This window comes from Opisthocomus hoazin, chromosome 10 (genome assembly GCF_030867145.1).
Source record: "Opisthocomus hoazin isolate bOpiHoa1 chromosome 10, bOpiHoa1.hap1, whole genome shotgun sequence".
NCBI classification, from domain to species: Eukaryota; Metazoa; Chordata; class Aves; order Opisthocomiformes; family Opisthocomidae; genus Opisthocomus; species Opisthocomus hoazin.
Window position 1 is genome coordinate 26,424,851 of NC_134423.1, and position 23,879 is coordinate 26,448,729.

General features: G+C 42.1%; 1 protein-coding gene across 2 annotated transcripts in view; it reads left to right on the top strand.

The window, feature by feature from the left end:
- MCTP2 (multiple C2 and transmembrane domain containing 2) overlaps positions 1 to 23,879 on the top strand; it is a 105,945-nt gene that overhangs the window by 23,003 nt on the left and 59,063 nt on the right. Inside the window, exons 8-12 of one of the 2 annotated variants that reach the window (XM_075431833.1) lie at positions 8,675 to 8,839; positions 10,663 to 10,793; positions 17,387 to 17,573; positions 18,468 to 18,561; positions 22,303 to 22,405. In XM_075431833.1, coding sequence (XP_075287948.1) covers positions 8,675 to 8,839; positions 10,663 to 10,793; positions 17,387 to 17,573; positions 18,468 to 18,561; positions 22,303 to 22,405 — 680 coding nt within the window. The remainder of the gene's footprint in view (positions 1 to 8,674; positions 8,840 to 10,662; positions 10,794 to 17,386; positions 17,574 to 18,467; positions 18,562 to 22,302; positions 22,406 to 23,879) is intronic. The other variant, XM_075431832.1, reaches the window with a different exon arrangement.

Below are 23,879 nucleotides of genomic sequence, written 5' to 3' on the forward strand. Positions count from 1 at the left end.
GCTCTCCTGGTTCCCAGTCTAATCGTTTGGGTTGGGTTTTGTCTCACCACGGGAGGAATTTTTGAGGCAGTATTTCTTCTGGTCGCTCCTGTGGGTTTTGAATACCTTTTATTTTGGGGATGGAGGCCGAGCAGGGAGTTTTCGTTACCAGCAACGTAAACAGGATTTGCAGTATTTGTGTGTTGCGACGTATCTACATAACTTGCTTCCCTTGGTCTTCTGTAGTATCCCTGCAGGTTTCCATTACCTCTATATTCCTGTACTGTCCCATATTTGCATTAGATTTTAACTTGTTCGGGAAACAGACTGTGGCTTTTTATTTGTTCTGTAAAGCTTTAATTTACTATTGAATAAATCACAATAATATAGAAAGTGCAGGCCCCAGTACCCGGCTTGAGAGCTATACGGTCTGACTCTCTGAAAAGCAGAATTTGGCTCTTACGAGAACAGGCATGCATCTTGATATTTTCATAGAATCATGGAATGGTTTGGGTTGGAAGGGACCTTTAACGGTCATCTAGCCCAACCCTCCTGTAATGAGCAGGGACATCTTCAGCAAGATCAGGTTGCTCAGAGCCCCATCCAATCTGGCCTTGGATGTTTCCAGGGATGGGGCATCAGCCACCTCTCTGGGCGACCTGTGTCAGTCTGGGCAACCTATGCCAGTGTTTCACCACCCTCACTGTAAAATTTTTTTGTTTATATCCATTATAAATCTCCCCTCTTTTAGTTTAAAACCATTACCCCTTGTCCTATCACAACAGACCCTGCTAAAAAGTTTCTCCCCATCTTTTTTATAAGACCCCTTTAAGTAGTGGAAGGCTGCTCTAAGGTCTCCCTGCAGCCTTCCCTTCTCCAGACTGAACAGCCCCAGCTCTCCCAGCCCTTCCTCACAGCAGAGGGGTTCCAGCCCTCAGATCATTGCTGGGGCCTCCTCTGGCCCCACTCCAACAGCTCCAGGTCTGTCCCGTGCTGAGGGCTCCAGAGCTGGACGCAGGACTCCCGGGGGGTCTCACCAGAGCGGGGCAGAGGGGCTGAATCCCCCCTCTTGCCCTGCTGGCCATGCTGCTCGTGATTCTTTTCCCTATATAACTATTGATTTGTGCCTAAATAAATTGAATAATTGTTTTATTCATTAAAACTATGGTGTGCTGTGTAGAGGAGCCAAGCCTCTTGGATATCATGCCAGTAAGTGTATTTCTGTCAATAGAAGAAGTGCAAAGTGCAGCCCTTGGATCTGGATGGCAGCTCGGCGAGCCCCGGTTCCCGGGATATCGCAGCCCTTCCCATGGCATTCGGCACAGAGAGCCGCCCAGCATCCCTGAATGCCATGTGACAGAAAGTGATGGAATAATTGAAGAGCTCAGCACTTTAGTTTTTACCTAGAGCTCTGGAAATCACTGTGTCCTCACTCAGTCAGTGTAGCTTGGTCCCGCTTTTTCTCACACATGGACACACAGCTCTCTTTTGATGCTGGTTGGCTTTGGGTCCTGGGAAAGGGAGCCAGGTTTTTAAACTCTGATCCTTTTTGTTCAGAATAGCTAAACTTCTGTTTTGGTTGCTGTCACTGGATTTTTTTGTTGTTGTTGTTGCACCCTCTCTCTCATTACATTTTGAATATTTTTTTTTACACACAGGTTTTTGGACCTTTAGCTGTAAGCCATACAGGCAGGTCATTCAGTTCTCAATACTCTGGCTTGTGCCTTAGCAGCTTTTAAAATAAAAGAGATGCTGAAGCATGGTACTCGGGCAGAGTGAAAGTATTGTTTAAAAGTGGAGGGAAAAAGAAAAGTAGCTGCAACCCTGTGCTCTATTCTATTCCAGTCACTAGAGGGTAGGAGAGCTTCAGTTCTTCCTAGGAAAGACACAGTTCATGCTCCGGTGTGATCTCTAAAGAAAAGCTCTGTGACCATCCAAAGGCAGTAAAAATATTTCCCAGCATGCGCTGGAAAAATCTGACAAAGCAGTATTTCCTAGTTTATTGATTCTGCTACTGCACTAAAACACTAGTACTGTACATCAATAACCATCTTTAGTTAGGAAACTCTGGTCTGTGGAAGCAGTACTAGCAGTTTGTGGCAGGACATAAAGGCTAGAAAGAAAAATTGTGTGCATGGGGAATATAGGCGTCGAGGGAAGGCACAAGAGGTTATGGAAGAGAGTATGATGGGGTAGAAAACAATGTCGCTGGACGAGATAAAGATACAGGAAGAAGGGGGGCAGGGGAAATGGAGAGAGCTCTGCAACGGATGCACAGGCTCGTCTCTTTTTTGGCTGCTGAGCTGACTCTGGTTGGTTGTTGCAGGAGAGAAAGGCCGTATGCTTTCCATTTGAGCAGCTGAACTGAGACAGCTCTAAATTTCATCTCTGTAGATTTAGGCAAATATAAGTTTTCTATTTGGAATTGGTTTTCCTGTTTTTTTTTTTTTTTTCCACTGAACGATAGCTGACCTGTATTGTAATATTTAGCTTTTTTCTACACATATAGGGAAAATGACTCATTTTAAGGATGAACAAAATGAATATAACTTTCACAGTTCTTTTTAATCTCCATTGACTTTATCAAAGAAATCTGGTTATATTCTAATTTGAGCTTTTTATGTTATCTTAGTGCAGGCTTGGCACATCAGCATCCTAAATGAGTCTTGTCACATGAGTCACGGGATGCATGCTGGTTTCCCAAATTCACCCCAAATGGGTAGTACCCCTGCTGATGGCATTAATACCTGATGCAGCCCCATCCGTGTCAGACTGGCGAAGGGGTTCACGTGGGCGTTTGTGGATGCTGTGCACTCTTCATGTGTGTTCTCTGAGCTCCCTTCATATTTGAGGAAAAAGCTACATTTTGGACAGTGACAAGAACAGCAGCAGTACAAGATCTCCAGTCTAGCTACAGTTGTCTCACAGTCATTACAGAGAGTACACAGGAAGGATTTCAGCGACTGAATATTGTCTTTTAAATCATTTTGGTGCAAGAGCTGTTGAACTGGATGATTTAGCTATCTGTTGATTACACAGTATATATTTTTCACTGCTGCTGGAAGGGAGTCATTGCACATTTGGGCGGACTCCCAAGACACGGGCAGCACATCCAGCTCCCTCATTTTTTATGGGAGCTGAGAACAGCATTGTCCTCTGTGGGAGCTGTCTCCAAGAGCGCAGCTTTCGTCTTTTTCTCGTGGAGGGTGGCATTGCAAAGGGAAGAGGATACTATTAGGCAGCATTAATATATGTACTCATATCTGTGTATTGGCAAGCTCTCCGCTCTTTTCTGTGTTTTTCTTTCTGGGGCACAGAGGGAGTTGGTAGCTATCTCTGCTGGGGCCCAACATGGTGATGCTCAGTCGCCTTGTTTGTCCCGGATGGCTTGAGTCTCACCCTGAGTGCCCCGCGTGCTATTTCCAGCATTTGTACAGCTGAACAGCCTTTAGGTGTTGAACATCTATGAAGCAAATAAGCAGGTTTGCTTGGGGTGGATTGACCCGCAGCAGTTCAGCCCTGAAACAAACGCGACGCAATTGCCACCTTGATAGCCTAAGCTGATTGAATAAATTGGCTGAAAGGCTGACCGGACCCAAGTGCTCCTTGGTGTGTCATTGCAGGGGAAAATCCCTCGCTCTCCTGTTTCCGCGTGGGCTGTTAGGTTTCATTTTTGCCTGCCTCATTGTATTTGGCTTTCTTCCCCAGTACCCCGTGGGCAGCGAGGCTCTCCGAGCGTTTCGCGGAGCGGAGGGACTCGCTTGCCACGGGGTCACGCATCGTGGCGGCAATCTCGTGTCGGTTCACTTGCCTTCTCGCTGCCCTCTCCTCTTTCCCAGGGGGAGACTGCCTCTGCAAAATGGTTTCCCTGCCTAATGAGGAGAGGTCCAAAGAGGCTTCCTATTTGCGTGTTGTTGTTTTCTCAAATGGCAAATTACGTGGCCCAGTTTCGACGTTGACCTCTTCACAGGGATTGCAGCAGGCTTTCTGTTGTCCTGTCTCATCCTTTTAAATGAAAGATGTGAGAGATGGGTTTGCTTCACACTTGGCCACCTCGCCATGTCATTTAAATGTACAAATTTTCTGCTTCTCTTTATTGCTTCAAAAACAAGTTTGAACTTGGGGCATGTATGTGTGTGTCAGGAAAAGAGACAGATTTGAAAGCAGCCCTGATGCACCAGAGGGGATTCGCTGGGTGCCTGTAGAGGGAGATGGCATACAAATGGTGTTAGCAGGGATACTTGAGTTCCCAAAGGATTTTGCGAAGCTGGATCAATGAACCAGTTCTTTCCTCTCCAAAGCTCCATTGGTCTTGCTCATCTCCTGTATTTGCGTCTGAAGGCAGCATAAGGCCCACCTGCTCGTTCTTGTCCAGCTTTCTTCTTCAAACCAGAACCAGAAAGTAATGACAAATTCAAAGTTGCTGTGAGAAGCTTTTATATTGATTGTGAAACCAGAAACTAGATTCTGAAAATGGCATTGTGAGGATTGATTTTTTTTTTTTTCCTTCATTTTTCTGTTCAGAGACATGGAATGTTTTGTGGGGAAATGTTCTTTCTAAGCAGCAGGGAGAACCATCTTCTGTTCCTCATGTGGCAGGGTCCTGCTCTATGACCATGCCATACTTCTGCATTGGAAAAGATTGCTCATTACTTACCTGATGTTGCACAGTCTCTAAATCTGCAGTGAACATGGGCTCTTAGAATTTAAAAGCATCTAGTTTGTTTTTGAAGAATGAAGCTTTCTGGATATTCTTGTGCTTAGTATTTTCTTTGCCTGGCGTGTTTGAGGGATGCTTTTTGTTCATGTTGTTATCCATTTTACCACAGTGAACTGCTCATCAAGGTGGCCTTTATGGTATCACTGGTCATTTGCACGCAGAGCCCAGCCAAAATCAGAGCTCTATGTGGAGACAACCCCTCAAGTTCTGGTCTTGAGGCTATCTTGATTTCAGAAGTAATGACGGGAGCCTCAGGTGTGGGATAAGCAAATTTGTCCAATGTCTTGTGCTCGGGACATGTGCCAGCTCCCATCATAAAGCGTGTGTTTCGTAGTTTCCAGCCCTCTAGCCTGATCCCAGCTTCAGCCAACTTTTCTGTACCTCTGCAAGGCACCTTTACTTTGGTCTGGGACGTAGCCAGAGTGTGAGCTGGCTGACCGCAGAGAGTTTACAGGAAAATATCGCAGGAGAGGCCTGAAGGACCTGGCATCCAGTCTGGGAGCACAGCTGGAAAGAGCTCGGGTTCAGCAGCGGGAGAAGCTGAAGTACCCAAGTGCAGAAGCGTCCGTAGCCTGGGAGGTAGCAGGGTGAGGGAAGAGCTGGAAAGATAAAACCACTTTAAAATTATCACCGATAAAGCAACGATGTCCCCCTTTTCCGGCCAATTTAGAAGAGGGGCTTTGAGTTTTCTGGTGTCTCTCTGGGAAGGCAGGTTAGTGTAGTGTTTGGGGTGGGTTTTTCAGTGCATGTTTTGCCCGAGTAACATTGTCAGAGTGATCACTGCTGCACTTCTCCGTGCTCTGCTCTGTAATAGTTTTGCCAACTCGGAGGGAGGCTGTGAAGTTTAATCAATTAACTCCGTGTAAATCAGTTTGAAACGAGTAGGTGCAGAGTATCAGAGAGGAGGTAAGACTTTTAAAATAAATAATGCAATATCGTTTTCTTGCCACCTGGGAGACATTTTCCATAGTGCAGACGTCCCCAGGCAATACTAATGTTGACTCATTGAAGGTCCAGGTCCGTGGGCCTACCGCACATCTGGATTTCCCCAGACGTGCTTCCTTCCAGAAACTGCGAGCGGAATCTGAGACACTGCCTGTTTGGCTGGGATTTCCATCAGGGTGGTCAGGGAAACAGCCTGCCAAATACCCGGGGAGGCTGGAGAGGTGGCCGCGGAGCATGCACAGAGTGGTTCTTGGTGTGTGTGTAGGCGACATGAGGCACAGGAGCCGTGCCAGACCCGCTGAGCGCACGCTGTGCGAATGACCTGGGCATGTCCAGGAAATCGAAAGCATTCCTAACACGATGGGCTGTCTTGCAGGGGCGCAAAGCGAGCAGCCATCCCGTGCTCTGTGCTGCTCCCTTTGGGGAGAGGCTTACGGCAGCGGCAGAGCTGGGCTGGAGAGGTAGGGTGCTTCCTACCGCAGTCACCCAGCCTGGGTCGAGCTGCTGCAGACCAGCGCAGTGCCCTAAACCAGCTGCAAACATCTCGACTTCTCTGTCCGGTGTGATGCTCTGAAGTGATGCTGGATCTAATCCAGAAAGCAGCTGGGTCCTGTGAGCTGGAGACCAACATACCCCTCTTCTGAGCGGAGCGCAGCGCGCTTTTGCAGCTGCGCAGCCGTGCGGAAAGGGGGAGCACAAGGCCGTTGGCCCGTTTCGGAAGGTCGGAGTTGGTGCATTGCAAAGAGCGCTAGTAATACGCGAGCGCTGATTTTTCCCGGGACCGTATGGAATCCGGGCTGGTTTGGGTACCTCCCAACACACCTTTGAACTGTTAAGTCGGTGGCTAGAAGGGTGGGGTTATGTATGCTACAGAATTTGGGTAGAAAGGCCCCCAACGCTGAGTGACTCCCTAAAATACTGCCCTGGTTAAAAAATGAAAAGAATCCAAATTTGATTTGAAAACTGAGTGATAACAACTGTATTCCGTGTTCATCCTGGAAGCTTTGAAGGGAACTGGATGCTTTGTTTTTAAAAGAAATTGTAACACAGATAATAAACTATGTCTGTTTTTTTTGCGTGAACTAAGATCAAATACCTCTTCCTCCTCTGAGGAAGGAGCCGGGGGGGGAGAGAAGATCCTTGGTCCTAAAGCAGCAAGTACATCACATCAAACATGACGATGTTACATACTAAAATGTTCAAAGTACAACCGAGATAGATAAAGGCTTTGATGGGAAGTGGATATTTCCCAGGGACATTACAAGCAATAATCCAGATGTTATGGTGTAATGCAACGAGTGTCCACGGATAGATGGGGAGCTCCAGCCAAGCAGCGCCTGCTGTAGGCCTTAGCCCTCCACTCCCATGCTGTTACGCCATATGGAAGCAATCTCCAGGCCCCTTTAATAGCCAGCTTTGGATTCCATTTTCACAGGGCTCATAGAGCTAAGTGGAGCTGTTTTATGGACAAGTTAGATAGAAGCCTTTCCAAGATAAACATCCAATTTGAAATTAGGACATACCAAGCTGCAAAATTATTTTAGGGCATATTTCATGGAAGCACTGCCATTTTTCTAAGGCGATTGCCAGACTGTAGAATGCCCTTTGATCCCTTGTGGACATTACTCCCTTTTTTATAAAAAGGATTTTGAAATAGTTCAGTGTTTAGGGAGGAATATATCTGCCGGGACTTTGAAGTATGTCCATGGGAACAGTCATGCTTTAGCTTTTTGGCCTAAAAGACGAACTTTAAAAAAAAAAAAAAAAAAGAAAGAAATTACATTGCAGCTGGATTTATGAATCAAAATCTCGTTTTCTTTTTAAAGGTAGGAATTTTTAATCAGTGTGCCAGGAAAGCCAAATGTGGTGTTTAAATAGAAGTATATTAATATGCTTGTGGGATTCAGAGTTGAGTACTTCAACCAGTAAAAAGCAAGTAAAAAAATTTGTGAGTTCACCACCCATGATTTAAGAATTTTGTTGCTGGGTAATTGATCCATAAAAAGTAATCTTCAGACATCAGGTGCTTTTGCAATCGTTTTATTTAGCAACAACATTTCTTACTTGCTTTTAAAGCTAACACGTCCTGTTTTAAAGTGACTTGTGAAATCTTCTCCTCCGTCTTGCTCCCACCTGTATATGACATGATTGAAGCTCCAAAGTGTGGCGAGTTAAAAGTTGCTTCACGAGAATAAAATATGGTAGGATTTTTACTGCGAGAAGAAAAGTGTAGCCTTGAGTTTTAATGTTTCCAGCTCACTCCCCCCAAATAAAGGCCTATTTAATCATCCTCTGTCCAATAAAATATTGCCAGTTAGCAAACTGTTAGCGCGGCCGCGCTATGTAGGATGAAGCTGCAGAGGTAACAAATGTGGCTACCAGGTAACCATAACTCCAGATAAAGAGCCTGGCGGTGTCAGTGTTTTTTCAGGAGGCATCAGTATTTTTGATTCGTGAGCTTGGTTGCTGGAAGCAGGAGCTGCAGAGCCAGCAGGCAAAGAGCTAACGTGGACAACGGGCGGTTGAGTGATGGAGGAGGTGGAAGACACGTGCTCAGCCTTTCACCTGGCTGTAGGCTTTATGATTGTGGGCTGCCTCCTTGGAAAGGACAGACCCGCGTTTCATGGATGTAGCTGGAGAGGTTGAAAGTTTTACTTTGGTTTCTCCCCTTTTCCACCTCTCCTCCCCAGCACTCTCCTGGTCTTTCCCTGAGCCAAGGTAACAGATTGCTCTCAGTGCTGGAGGTCTGCTCTTACTGAAGCTCAGCCAGGTTAGCTGAAGTCAACTTCTCTGGTGGTTTAAGCTAACCCTGCTGATTTTGCTCTGATGCTGAGCACCGTGCCTTCACAGGGCCGGACATGCGCAGTACCAGCGGAAAATCCATGGCATCCTACTGCCCTCCATTCCTGCTTGCTCTGAGGGGACCGTGGTACCTCTCTCACTTCTGATGCTTTCTTACCACAGTCAGTTTGAGCATGAAAATGTGGGTTTGGGTGTAGAAAGGTTTCACGTTGCTCACTTGCTTTTCAGTCAAGTTTCATGCGAAGCGTGCGACTCTCCGATGCGTTGCGCAAGAACCAGTTGTGGAACGGCCTGGTCAGCATCACATTGTTGGAGGGGAAGAACATCCCCGGAGGGGGCTTGGCAGAGATTTTTATTCTCCTCAAACTGGGAGATCAAAGATACAAGAGTAAGGTAAGTATTAAGGATTTCTGCCAGTAAGGTACTTAGTGTTTCTTTTACCAGTGTTGCTACTTCAGATGGAACTATTCCTGAATGTCCTTTGTATAAGCGAGATCAAAACCAGGAGACCAGATCAGGGACATTAACATTTTATTAATGCATTTTACATGCCAATATAGAAATAGGAAGTTAGAAATATTGTATTTAGCTGTTTTTGTACATTTAACATACTGATCATGTTGATGGATGTTTGACATTAATATGTAATGAAATAAAGTTACATGCATCACACATGTGTTTTGTTCTGTGGCAATACAGGAGTTAGGTTTGCAATGTTAGGCATGCCGGAAAAGCAGACCTGAAACGGTTCCTAGTGCAGGGGAATTTTTTTATTTTTACTTTTTAAGACACCTTTCTTGAAAAATGTTACCTATAAAAGGAAAAAAAAAAAACCAACACCACAAAACCCCGCACAGAATATTCCATGATTTTGATTTGAATTTTTATTCCTCTGTGTTTACTTGTATCCAGTACCGTGTCATGGGAATCTAAGAAATGAATGGGGTTCCCAAAGATAGATATTTCATCTCCGAAGTCTAATAAGGAGAGGGGCTGTAATTAAAGTAATATTCTGTTGGGAAGGCAAGAGCTCTCTGCATGTCATGAACTGGAAGTGCGGAGGGAGGAGGAAACGAACACATCTCTTCCTGTACAAAATGTACAGAGCAAGTTCACAGAACATAATGTTAAGATGTAGGCACATCTGAAACCTGCAGTCTGTCCCCCACATCGGACCTCAAACCAAGGTCAAGATACAATGTTTTTATTTAGAAAAGCAGTTTTGAAAAATAACAAATGGTTTAGTTATTTTAGAATAAATATACGTTATTCCAGTTAGGATCCCTTTTTGTGTTTCTCTTTAATGGTCCGTAGCCTGTGTCAAGAATCCGCAAGACTGCGCTGTTTGCAGTCACAGAAAATTAAAAAGTTTAAAATGGGAAGTCAAGTACAGCATTGTCTGCAGTGAGTTAATTGCTCAGTATTTCTGTCTGGGGTCCAGGAAAAAGTTTGGGACCACTGCTTTTATACCCTAATAAGACTTCACATTGGGAGTACTTCATGTTCTTTCCTGGAGTTTATTCAGCTTGTGAAGTACGATCTCTCATGGTCCAGAGAAGCAGACAAGGTGGGAGGAATCTCAGTCACGGTCTGGCTAATCCACCTCCTGTTCTCTCAGTGGCTGTGCTGGTATCGATGGTGGGTAGTGTAGTGTGATGTGAATTGCAAGTGATTTAAGTGCCAATCCGATGAATACTCAGAGTAACCTGAACACATGAACAATTTCGCTGAACTCAGAGGCACAATTTACAGATATCAAATTGACTGGATATTAATAACTTCAAGGCTGCTCCTCCTTTGCCTATGTCTTAATGTGGAAGGGTGAAAAATACTGCTTTGGGTTTCTGAATTCATTCAAACCTGGTTTCAGGTGATTGCCTTCAAAAGGTTTATTCACCATTTCTTCCAGTGTGTGATGTTGAATGATGCCCACAGTCCACTGAAAGGGGAGCTGGTGGATCCACCTTTCTTTTCAGAATTTCTCCAGCCATTCGTTCATGTCACACTTGCGTATTTGTCATTATTGAGAGAGAAGAATGTGAGTTTTTAAGGAAGATGAGGCTGTGCATGATAGATTGGGGAGCTTTGATTGGAATGACCTTAGTACTTGATGCCCTAACATCCAGCCTTGTTCTTGTAGAAGAATTGATATGTGCTTTACTGTTGAAATAAGTACCATTTAAGAAAAGTAAATATTATAACTGCATGTTTTCTAGACACTGTGTAAGAGTGCAAATCCTCAGTGGAGGGAACAGTTTGATTTTCACTACTTCTCTGACAGGAAGGATATGTTGGACATTGAGGTCTGGAGAAAGGATAACAAAAAGCACGAGGAGCTTTTGGGAAGGTAAGTTGGGGTTTTTGGTGGGGTGGATGGAGTAATTACAAAAGATAATGTGATTTTTAGTATTATTTTTTAAATTGATCCACTTATTTTCATTACCAGCATCGTACTGTATGTTTCTCTCCTTATTCCAGTCGTGTCCAGATACTTCTGTAAGGGTATGTTTTTTGAAACCTATTATTGGGTGAGTGATTAACCACAACCTGAATGCAGAGACACCCACGCTGACTGTAAAATCCAAAATACTGTGGGACCTCAGCCGCAGCCGTTTTGGGGGGAGCCGGTGGCTGCAAGGAGGCGGGATCTGGCCGCATTTCTGTGGTGATACTGCTCCAGATCCCTCGTGCTCTGCAGGGCTGATTCGCTGCTTCAGGCTGACGGCAGCTCGGGGGTCTTTGTGCTCATTTTGAGAGTAGTGCTGGGGTTCTTTTTCTCTGCCAGCACCTTGGCGGTGTACTTCTGTAGCCTTCTTTACACGTGGGTCCTGTTACCTCGGTTTGCTTTATGTGGGTTATCTCTTCCCTGTCACCACAAGGAACTGATCTCTGTGGTCTTGGTGCCCCATGCTATTGCACAAGCTCAGGTTGCTTAAAGCATCATTTTCAGGGGCAGCCTCACAGGTGATTTACCCATCTTCTGACTGATAGCAGATTTTGTCCCACTGCATTATGCCATTATAGCTTTAAATTCTCAAGTAATGATCTTATGCCACATTAGCAGATGAGACTTTTTGTGGGATAGCAGTCAACCTCTTATTTTCATTTTTTAGTGGCAATAGAATATGGTTCCTGCTCTTATGTCGTGCTTTTTCCCGTCCACTCTGTCTTAATTTTGTACGGTAGTAGTACAGCCTTGATTTCCTAGTAGTAACAGCATCTTCCTCCTTCTTTTGGCTTTCAGTGTTTTCATCTAGACCCATCTCCCCAAAACTGCATCTGCACAGCTGGCCGCACACAGCAGAACCATTTAATTTACTGGAGACCCTCTTGGGTCTGTCCGTGCTTATCTGCTGGCAAGATCAGTGCCACAGGCTCTGAATTCTTAGGGGCAGGGATCCTGTCTGCAGTTGTTTGCCATTCTCACCTGGCGAGCATTTCACAACTTGCTGACTAAATAACAGTAACTCATAAGAGCATTCTCTTACTTGAAGCATTCAAATAGTTTGAAACTATTCACTGAAAAGAACAATGCCCTTTGGCTCTACAAATGTTTGTGGTTTTGCAGAGCAGGAAATGCGTTCTGGCTGAATGCTATTGCTCATCACATGGAGAAGTGGCTGAAGATGAATCCGTTCCTTCCATTCTCACAGTTACTTTTATTACTTCTGATATTCTGGTTAGAGTTAGGAAATGTAGCACTGTTCGCAGCTTGCCTCTGTTCAGTCTGATGCTGGAGAAATTCTTCCTTGGGTTTTCCCCCATCTTTTTTTCCCCTGCTGGTTTCTTGCAGGTGGTGTTCAATGTCGCAAAAAATTCTCAGCAAAATGTTGATTCTGTTATTGAAGATTTCAACACTAGGAAAGCCTGCGTGTGTCAGATTTACTTTAAAGTTATTTTTGCTGCCTGTGTAGAGAGAAAATATTACTGTTGTTGCCTTAAGTGCAGCAAATGTGCTGTAGCATCCAAACAGGAAAAAATTATACTAGATTTTAAAAAATGATTGCCAGAATAGGTAAATGCGAAATGCACAGTAACAACCCTTGTTTGTACAGTGTAGAAACTTTTGACACCCAATAAATGATATTTTATGAAGGATTCAAGTGCAGTCTAATCTGGAAAAGGATTCTATAGGTGAAACAACATTATGAGGTGCCATGTTTAGTGTCTTCATGACTTCCAAGTTGAGTTTTGAGATTTCTGGATTTTGTAACATCGCTATAGGAAAAACTCCTGAGTAAAATGTTTGTGGGTTGTATTCGGTCATTACAAACAGCCGTACAACCCAACTGCCCTCAAATAATTTGCGTGGTTTGAAGGAAAAGGCAAAATTTGCTGGATCGTAATTAGTAATTTTGTGGTCAATTTGAGGATTCAGTTGGGATTCATTATGCTCGCTCATGGCTGTGTAGTTTGAACTGTTTTGGTTAGACCTTTAAATATATATGTACACACAGAATATTTAAATTAAGTTGAGGAGATGCACGTGGTGGAGTCATGTCGGATAATCCAGACTGCTGAACTCTTGCAGAATAAAGACTACTTTAGACCCAGGATTTCATGTGGGATGGAAGCCTTAAGCCCCTGGAACGTGGGTCTTCTCCCAGGCATATTTGGTTTCAAGGTAAATTATTGTTCTTGAAATAGGACCTGAAGTGTCTGTGGAGTCTATGGAACATGTAGAATAAGAAATGTGTTGGACCTCCGGTACTAAACACTAACACCCGGGGCCTTTGTCTGCTGCTGAATTAGTGAAGAAACATTCCATGGGATTTCACATCACCCTTCTATCACAAAATGAACCTTCACTGTCAGTGCACATTGCAAGCTAAACTATTACATTCAGCCTACCTGTGTTCTCCTTAGATTTTTCTACTGCAGCCGTGAGTGGTTCAGCTGCCAGGGTCCGACACTGAGGGGTAGCTGTGTTTTGGTTCTAGATGAAATAATCCCTCTACTTAGTCTGCCCAGAACCATTACTAATGTTTGAGTGCTTTTTGTGTCCTTTGGGATAGGAGACATGCTATAAACAGGAGGTGATGTTAATGTATATTAATAAACAAAGGTGTTAACATGTGCAGAATTTGTCCAGACAGAATTAAATTGTTTATGCCACGTTGTTAGGGAGTGTTTCTGCATTAAAGGGTATGTTTTGAAAAAGAGATGCTGCAAAATGTTGGGGCTTTTTTTCTTCACGTATTTACCTCAAGAAAGAGGTTTTACAGAAACTGCTAGCCTTAAGACCACGAGCTATGAGATTGGAGTGGATCCAGTATCTTTATGATGAATGCCTCCAGGAAACAGTGTTTTTGCAACAAGAAACAATCCTTATTTTAAAGGCCATGCTGTTGGGATGGAGCAGGAAAATCTACTATAGCTGCATCCAGATCTTTCATTTAAATTTCATCAAGCTACAGGAAGAATCAGACAACCAAAACTTATCTGTAGAATAAGTCAGAATAAGACCTTATTAATTGTCTCCCTGGCACCTGTGGCATTTGAAATTCCTTTCGCATTATCAATCATAGATGCATCTTACCGTATACTGAGATAATGGTTCTGACCTCTCGTGTGAAGGGCTTTCAAGAATTCTGCAGGGGAAAAAAGTGGCAATGTTGCGTGCAGATTTTTTCATATGTATTTATATATATTTAAGGATACTTATCATAATTTGATGAACGGTGGATTGGATAATAAAATCTAACTCCATGGTTACTGGTAAGAGGCTAAGCTCAGCACCTTTTAGAGAAATATTAACATTTGGTTCCCTGATAAAGTTAAATAATTTAACCCCAAATTTGCTGTGTAGTGTTCTCAAGTAATATTTCTCTGCAAAATTAATAAAAAAGGGGAAAAATTTTTGGCAGCTAAAGATGAGGGCTGTGAGTCGAAAGAACAGTCTTAAATGAAAAGTAAAGCTGTGGTGTAATCCTTTACAGGACTAGAGGTGAGTATAGAGGAGTAGACCTTGATATTGATCAGGAGGAAGAAGGAAAGCGTTTAATTGTGGTTAAAAAAAAAAAGTGATACATTTGTGTGCACAATGCAGTCTGAAGTTACAGAACTGTATCCCCTACAGATCAAGCATATAGTCGTGCATGTGAAAGTTTATACCTGAATTTATTATGTAGTGTAGCAAAAGATGACAACAAGCAGATCTATCCTATTCTGAGGTAGGATTGCTATGTTGAGAATTTAACTCAGGAGATCGTTTGCATCACCTAAAATACAAATAATCTGAGAGTTTTGCCCTTTGCATTCAGATCAGGCAACTTTTGAGCAAAAAGTGGGTTGCTTCCATTAGTTTTATACTGTGCCCATCACCGTAGTCTCTTACCACTTTCCTGTGCATAATTATCTGTAATAAGGTCTTGCTGATAGAAAGCTGAAAAATAAGGAAAGCTGAGAGTTTCAGTTTCAGGATGATGGGGGAAGTAGTTTGAAATCATTAGACTCGTTTTAATAGTGTAGAAGCATTTGTGTGGAAACTGCTGATTTTATACAGTAAATTGAACGTCTAATTGTTTTACCAAGCTGCATTCTTTGCAGTCTGATCAATTACATTGTATAACCTAAATGAAACAGATTGTCTTTTTTTTTTTTTGTCTTAAGTCTTTTGCCATTTGCAAGTGCGAATGTGGGTTTTCTTTTCAGTTCTTCAAAAGAAAATACAGAGGCATACCATCACCTTGAGTGAACACAGATGTTTTAAGGAAGTCAGTTCGCACGGAAATCAGACATGATTTGAGGAAGAAATGCTTACACTACACCTCCTGCTGTTTTCTCCTCCACATGTGCATCCCTCTACCCCCATGTCCTTATAGTCCGTCTTTTCTTTGACCTTTGGCTAATCAAATGCTTTTAATAACAGAAACAATTCCAATTTGCCAAAACAAGCTGGAATTATATTTAACTTTGCCTTTGAGATACGAGAGATTTCTGAGGTTATCTTTTGGTGGCAGATGCACTGTTGTCTGAACGAGTTGTCTTTTCTCTCGTACCCCATGGAAATTTCTTAAGATAAAAAGGCAAATGCGGCTTTTCCCAGTTGTGGACTGTGGTGAGTGGGTGGTGTATGAAATGCTGATGTGGGAGACATGGCCTTTATTGCCAGCTGAACCACAGACCAGCTGGGTGACCTTGAATTTTCACCTCTCCTTCCTTCAGTTTCGTCACCTGTTTAAAAAAAAAAAAACACAACAAAAAAAACCCCCGAGATAATGATACATTCCCCCTTTTGCACTGATACCTGAGGTATCAGTAAAACTGCTGCAGTCTGACAAGCGACTGTTTGAATGCAGCCAAGGTGATGTTGACCTCCAGTGTGAAAGTGATAAGGTCTTTTTCTCAAATGCTTGCCTCTGTTGTTGTTGTTTTGTTTTCCTTTCTGCTGTAACTTCTCTTGTCATATCTTTGTGAAGAGTCTAGGCATAGCAATGAGCTTTAAATGCAACCTCTCACACTTGGAAATTGTGTTGAGAGGCAGCCTACACGCCGAGCAGTGTTCCTACTCTTCCTGGTTTGTTTTCTTTCTCTTTCAAAGCACTTGAGAGCAGTTAATAAGAGTAAACTTGCAACCTGTTGTATGTTCAGTGCGGTGAATAGCAAAGAGCGTACTTAAGGCGAAGTCATCCCCATTGATTCTGGCGAGAATGGAGCTACTGAATGACTTACAAACTCATCAGAGCGATGACTTTTACTTCAGCACATAGTTTGGGTTTTCAGGCTGAAATGTTTTGGGATTTTTTTTTTTTCACCCCCCTTAGCATTCGCAGAAAATAGGCTGTTAAGAAGCGGAAAGCATGCAATTTATAGCAGATGGGTATAAACCGCTACAGCTCTACTACTGGAATGGGATCAATCAGGAACACTACATGCACCATTTACCCAGAAGAAACCCACCTGGGGGAACCCTGTGGAATTTTAGCCTATTAAGACAACACCTTAACAAGTTTAGTTTAAATAAAAACTTGTCGGCAGGCATTAAGCGGAGCGAAAGCTCTCGCTCTCCATCATCCACTCGCCATCCCTTTGAGCAATGTGACTCCCCTTGCACTGTGGCAACAAAGCTTCTCCCTCCTCATTTTTTTTTGTTTTTTTTCCCCTTTTTCATCTGTAACTTTTGTTCAGCCTGTTCTTAAAAGCCAAGCCCCACGGAGGTTCAGAAAAGTTCCACTCCATTTACTGGACTTCTAAATAGAAGGCATTTAGCTGAACCAAGTGATTAGGCTTTCTGTTGCATTTAACCGCTCCCTTTGCGTATAACTGGCTGTCTAGTGGTCTCTCCCTGCTTTAGCCCTTACTCATCTTTTATTACTGTCTATTTATGAATGTTTCTCTTTTTTTTTTCCTCCTTATTTTTGTTTTTTGGGGAAGTATCAGGTTAATGGTACATATTATGTGAGAGGGTGGGGGGACTTTTAAAGACAATCCTTCCCTTTGGGAAATATAACAGTACACTGAAAATGTAGCTCTAGTAAGGCTTGTAAAAGAGATTGGGGCATACAGTATAATGTAGCATAAAATGGAGTATGTGACTTTAAAGAAACTAATCTATTTTAGGCTAATGTTTTAAATTTTGTGTTTGCCCCTTTTCTTTTCCCCCAGGTGAAATAAAATTGTGTTTCAAATCTGTCCCAAAGCACCTAGGGGATTTTAGAGGGGAAGTGAGGCAGGCCAGAGTTAAGTTCTCTTACTCTACTTGCAGCCCAAACCTTTTACCTCTGCTTACCAGTAGCAAAACTGACAGTAAGTGCAATAGAAACCAGCTAACTGATTTCCCATGTTTAATTTTAAGAAGCTGTTTTTTTTTTTTTTGCATCCTGAACAAGCAGTAAGTTTAGGTGCCTATTTGCAGCTGAAATCAATATAAACGTTGCTTTATTTTATTTTTTTTTTCTGGTTCCTTTTTCTTATTAACCCTTGGCACTGTCATTCCAGGTGCCAAGTTGACATTAGTGCCCTGCCGATGAAGCAGACCAATTGCTTAGAGCTGCCTCTGGAAAAACGCCCAGGGTCCCTGCTAATGTTGATTGCTGTTGCCCCGTGTACAGGAGTGTCTATCTCTGATCTGTGTGTCTGCCCTTTGGGAGACCCCAGTGAAAGGCAACAGATTTCACAGCGCTATGTGAGTTTGCATTTTTTTGTTCCTTCCTTTTTTCTCCTTTACTTTTGAAAGTAGTCAAAATTGCAGAAAAAAAGAATAATAAAGATTTGTCCAGTCATAATAACATGTCTCCTACCAGAGAGAACTATTACACGGGCGAGTTATTATGTTCAGAATGACAAGGAGATTGGCAGGGCAGATAGACCCAAGCAATTTGGCTGCTTGTATTTGTTGAGTTTTAAAATAATGCTTTTCTTTGCAAACTTGAATTGTATTAAGAGATTATCATGGGGAATGGGAGACATTGAATATCATGGAGAAGCTCATAGTATACTTAACTTTCTTTCCTCCTACGGAGAAGACATGTTCAGGATGTTCAACTGTTGGAAAATAAAGCCTTGTGATGGCTTCCACACCTCAATCCTCAAAAGCTGGGCAAGAAGGAATAACATGTGTATCTCTAAAACGGGGTGTGAGACTGAGGTGTGAGCAATTTCAACAGCGTGAGTCAAAGTTACTTTTGAGGAGAGATTCCTCAGTCCTGATTGACTGTGCTGCCTTCCCAACCCATGCTTCTTCTCCAGGTCTGCCTATGTCCCGTTTTCTGTTTTAACTGGCGGATGATACTGCATAAACACACAGGGCTCCTTTCAGTCTCCACCATGAAGTTAATGTGTAGCCTATGTGAACGGAGAGTTTCGTTAGGAGCAGGCAGCATGTGAAGTCGTGAACCTCAGGGTCATGATGTAGTAAGACTGAGATAGTGGAGAGGTATTTATGGGTATATCAGCTGCTGAACTGAGACACTGCAGAAATAGTGATGGATATAAAAATGTAAGTCATTTAGTACTTCAATATTTTCTGTTTCTTACTGAGTTACAAAGGAAGTATATCTTTACGCTTTCCTCCTTGCAGTGTGTAAAGAATTCTTTTCGGGATATGAAGGACATTGGCTTCTTACAAGTCAAAGTTTTAAAGGCGGTGGACCTGTTGGCAGCAGATTTTGCAGGTATTTTATTCCTATTTTCCAGCATATGATGCTATAATATATTGTGAGTGCTATTTAGACTTTGTGCAGTACTGTCAGTTGATCAAGGAAGAGTAAATCTTCCCATCATTTCTCCGGTGCTGAAACCTGCCTCAAGGAACTGAGATGCCAAATGGTTTTGACTGCCAAAGGTATGTGAGAAGGTCTAGTGGACGGACATCGTATTTCCTCTTTAGGTCTGAGCAGCGTGACCAATAACTTAGCACTTAGCATGATGTGCTGTTGTATTGTCCAACAGAAACAGGTAAAATAAGAGTCTTATGTAAAGTGATGGTGCCTGAAAAGCAGCCTCTCCATCTTTTTATCGGGTGCCTTGTGAGTTTGTGAATGAGACTGAAAGATTTTGGGGACATCTGACACGGTGATGAGTGTGTGGGTTTGGGTGGCACTGCAGGCTGTCACCCGAAAAAGAAAGCTTGCCAGCGGTGGGGATGTGAGTGTGTCGGCTTCTCTTACAGCTCATTTGAGGCTTCGATTTGGGATGATCTTTTTGGTGCTCTTTCTCCAAGAAAAACATAGATTTTCCGTAGAGTTTTACCTCAAAATTGTGCTTGGTCCTGACAGCAATGGACACTCACACCTTTTGAAAATACAACTTTATATTGTTTCTCCAGGGAAGGTCTAGGGAATTCATACTTATCTGTAGTGACTGCCTGGATATTATTATTTTTATTATCATCTTCTCCAGAATTCTGGAGACCTTTTAATTCCCCTCTCTATCTTGCAGGAGCTCGTAATTTACAGACATAGCATTGTGTGTTGTATAGTTGCTGACATAGTCATTTTTTTAAGATAACCTGTTGATAAAGGCAGGAAGGATACTAGAGAAAAAACACTCTTGTCCCATTCCGTGGTGGTCGTGCAGGCATTGTAACGTATGAGAACATTGCTCCTAAAATAAGGACTGAAGGAGAAAGCCTAAGGTTAATCACGATACTATTTCAGTTTTAATTCACTGCTTAACCCTGCAGTGGAAAAAACAATGTTAGTGCAGACAGCAGTACTTTAAAGAACTGAAGAACTTAATTTGAAAACAAACAAAAAACCTGCCAGTGATGAAAGGCAGCTTGAACAGAAATGCATTTCTAAATTGATATAATGTCATAAGTATATATGGAATTAGGGTTGTAACTGCACCTTACTGACAAATTTAATAAGAACTGTACCACAGCAAAGCAGAACCTTTGGCAAATGGCAAAGCTAGGGCTATCTAGAAATACGTGAGGTTTTAAGATAGACAGTGTCCAGGGAAAGAGCTGAGCCCAGAAGGTTGTTTACGCTTTGGAGAACTACACTGATGCTATTGCAGTTGCATCAGTGACGGATTTGGCCCCCTTTCCCGCAATACTTAAACAGGAGCATGTGGGTGGATAATGAACATTGGAAGAGACACTGACACGCAGGTTCTTGATTCTGCAATTCAAAGACTTTTCATACAGAGTATGTGACACACATTCCTTGTGCATAGCACAGAATGAAATTCTGCTTAAGTAAAAGGTTACTCAGTCTGTCATTATATTCAAAATAACCCAGGCTTTGAGCCTGATTCATGAAGCAAATGACAAATTGTTTTTCAATGGCAGTGCTGAAAATATCCTAGTATTATGCTGTAATAGACCCACCAAATTGCAAAAGGATGCAGCCATTTTAGGTAAAAATAGCATAATTTCTGATCATGAAATGAGAGACATAAAGATTAATTATCTGTTCTGAGCCATTCATAAATGATTAGTGCAGCAATTATGGGCTTCCATAATAGAGCCCTCCTAGAGCAGTGCCATATTTCCTGCACTGCCAGGGAGACTGCTCAGATTTATTGTTATTGATAAAAGTAAATTCGAAGTCGAGCTAAAAATCTGATAAAGGGAAAATTGCAGAGACAAGAAGAGGTACAAAGATTTTGAAGGGTTAAAAGAGGAGCAGCATGAGGAGGTAGCATTCCGTCCCTGCCCTGTCCAACAGTGGTCATGAGCCTTGGCTGGGTGAGCTTCCGCAGATCAGTCATCTCATGGCAAGTGTCGTGCCACCTTACGCCTTATTACTTATTCCCATAATAAAGATTGGATTTTGGTGTGATTGGGATTGCTGTTGTCAGCTGACATTATGGATTTTAAATGCAAGTTTTTAGCCTACTATAAAGTAGATATCAGAAAACAACATAGTGTCTTCTTTGGTTTTGAACAGTGTGTTGAAAATCCATATTTTACCATTTGACGTAAATTTTAGGCTAGTTTCCACACAGATACATCAAATACGTAGAAGCTCTTCAGCCACAGCTAGCCTACTTTGAGCATTTCATACTTTTGTATTCGTAGATAATAGTTTTGTTGACGTGAAAATGACTTTTTCTGCTTTGTTGGATGTTTTCTGTGTATGCATGAGAGTTCTTCTCAAACACTGCATTTGCTCACTGACCAAAAAATAGCATTCAGAATACCAAATTATACAGTGGGCCTGTTTTTGGCATATACCAGTTTGCATTTCAAGCAGTTTCTCTGAAAGACTACATGCATTTTCCATGCTTATCAGGGAATGGGCATGTAAGCTGAAAAGGAGAGGACAAATAGATTCCAGTAATACACATGGTCTTTAAACTTTACCAATATTGATGAGTTAATACCCACTGTTTACATGCTGGAAAGATTCCTGTTTAGTTTATAAACTTCTCAGAGTAAGAACCTTAAGAGCTCTGCATTAATAATACCCAAAAATAAGGATTAAGAAAAAGACAGCTTTTGCTTAAATATCTTGTTTGTCTGCTGTCTAAATCCCTGCATTGCTGACATATTTAGTTGCCTACATAAAATTTAGGCTGGAGTGTCTGTGGCTGAGTTATACATGACCACTGAAGATGACATTAGGTCAGATACTGAGCCAGACATGCGGATGAAGGGTACTCTGTGCACGCTAGAAGCTGCTGAGCCTGCAATAAGCTGCGAAAGCTACAAATTCGTGTAACGTGAGTTACCAAAACAGTACATTAGCAAACGTGTCTTCACCATAATAGGGTCCACTTCGACATCCTTCTTTTGAGAGGAGGTTGGGTTTGGGGTGTTTGTTTTGTTTGTTTGCTTTACATACAATACCTCCTTCATGCATGGATTCTCCAGTTGATGTTTGGTTTTGTTTAAACTGTGGCACTGTGTAGAGTCTTCATAGCCTCAAGGACTTGCTCACCTGGAACTGAAGAAATGCTGCCGAGACAAACACAGTGCCATGCTTCTCTTCTCATGGGGTGGTACTTAATCCTGTAATCAACTGAAGAAGAGCACAGACTCTAGGTGGAGACTAAAATAGAGAGCTGTAACTGTGGCACTGACGCTTACCTGGGTCACAATGACGGTATTGCTTTCATAACATTGTCTGAATAATCATCAGTGTGAGCAGTTTTTCTTGCTGTAAAGACTGAGAGATGATTCACTGTAAGTCTCAGATTTCAGGTATTAGAGTGAAGCCACCTGAACGAGTTGTAAGGTAAGTGTTAGACTTTGCAGAACTGAGGATGCATCGGAGATACTCTTTATTTAGCAAGTCATTCCAACAGAATGAGACGATTTGCAGTTGTCTTAATGGATCTTGGTTTTATTTGGCCAGTCACTTCCCCAGCCCTACTGCAAAACAAGAGTGTGCATGCTAAATAGAAGAACTGGTCTGCTTAATTTTTTTTTTTCTTTTTATTTTTTCTATCTGATCTTTCCCTAGGTAAAAGTGATCCTTTCTGTGTATTAGAGCTGGGAAATGACAGTCTTCAAACACACACTGTTTACAAGAACCTCAATCCGGAGTGGAATAAAGTTTTCACATTGTAAGTGGATTGGTTTAGAAAACATACTCCAGCACCAGTCAGCAGCTTAACTATAAAAGTTACCGACTTTGGGAAAATACAAAGGTCAAGTTTAAGATATGTCGTTTTTTCATAGTCAGAGAGGATGTTGGAGAAATATCAAATAGAACTCAAAGCCTTTTGCCTTTTACTAGTTCTTGCATGGAGTTTATTAATAGAAGTCATTAAAAGAAAAATTACTGTGATATTTATAGGAAGAAGCATGACTAGACATAATGGAGTTGTAGCTGGATCCAAGAGATAATATAGCAGAAAGCAGAGACCAGATACTCATGCCTACATTTTCCATAATTTAAAATATGTTTCATTGAACCGTGGTAGAATCCTTGTTTAATTTGTAAGTAAGCAGAAAATTAGAGCTCATGTTGTTCCTGTCATATCTTCTGCATTTAAGCTAGTCAAACATAGCTTACTCCAAATTAGAAGCTCAAATTTTTATGGAAATCAAAGTATTATTTTTTTTTGTGACTTTATTAATAACAAAAGTGTTAATTTAGGTATTGCTTTTAGGCAGCACAGTTTTTTAATTTTGCTTTATGCTGACGAAGATTTTTGTGAATAGCTGAGTGAGTAAATGTCTCCAAGACTGTAGCAGTCTGTGGCAAGGAAGGCAGCCATGAGGGCTGGCAATGGAGCATTCATGACATTTGCACCGGTCCACTGGAAGAACAGTTTAAGAATGATGGACTTCTTGCGATAGCAACATTCATAAATACTGGATGTGAACACAATAAAAAGTATCTGAACTCTTTCGTAGAAGTACCTTGTGGGATTTCTGGTTTAATTCATGCTGTATATCAGCTGCAGCTGAACTCGTTTCTCTTGAAGTCCTTTCTCTTACTTTGTTTGTTCTCAAGAAGCATCCCCCAATCACTGTTTATTCTGAGATTGTGCTGGCAGATGAGTCCTGTCGGATGTTCAGCCAACAAAATAGATCTAAAAAGAATCCAAAATTATTTCATTTAAAAAGAAAGTTTGTGTCTACGCTTCCTGTGAGTCTCAGAAATGTCAGCTGTGGACTATCTCTGACTTTCTTATTGCTATTGCAGGGCTAATCCAAGCACCAAATCTGCAGAGCCAGTCAGGGTCTTGCGTCTCTCCTTAAGATTTTTGGCCATTTTCAAGTTTCAGTTATGCACCTTAAAAGCTATTGATGATTTAGATTTATTTTGAAGCAGAGTGGATTGTTCTGAGTAGATGAATCCATTTCGGCTGGAGCGTTCAATACCACCAGAGACCCCTTCCCATCATACTCAGATTTTCTGCAGCACATTTACCTGTGTGTGTCACTGTGGGGTATTAACATTTTATACCACTGGTGGCTATATCGTATACGAAATTATAATGGTTTGGAGAGGAACATGGAAGTATGGTTGTGGAAGTGGCAGGTTTCAATGTATTTTAAAGTCATAATGTGTTGAAAACAGTGCATTTC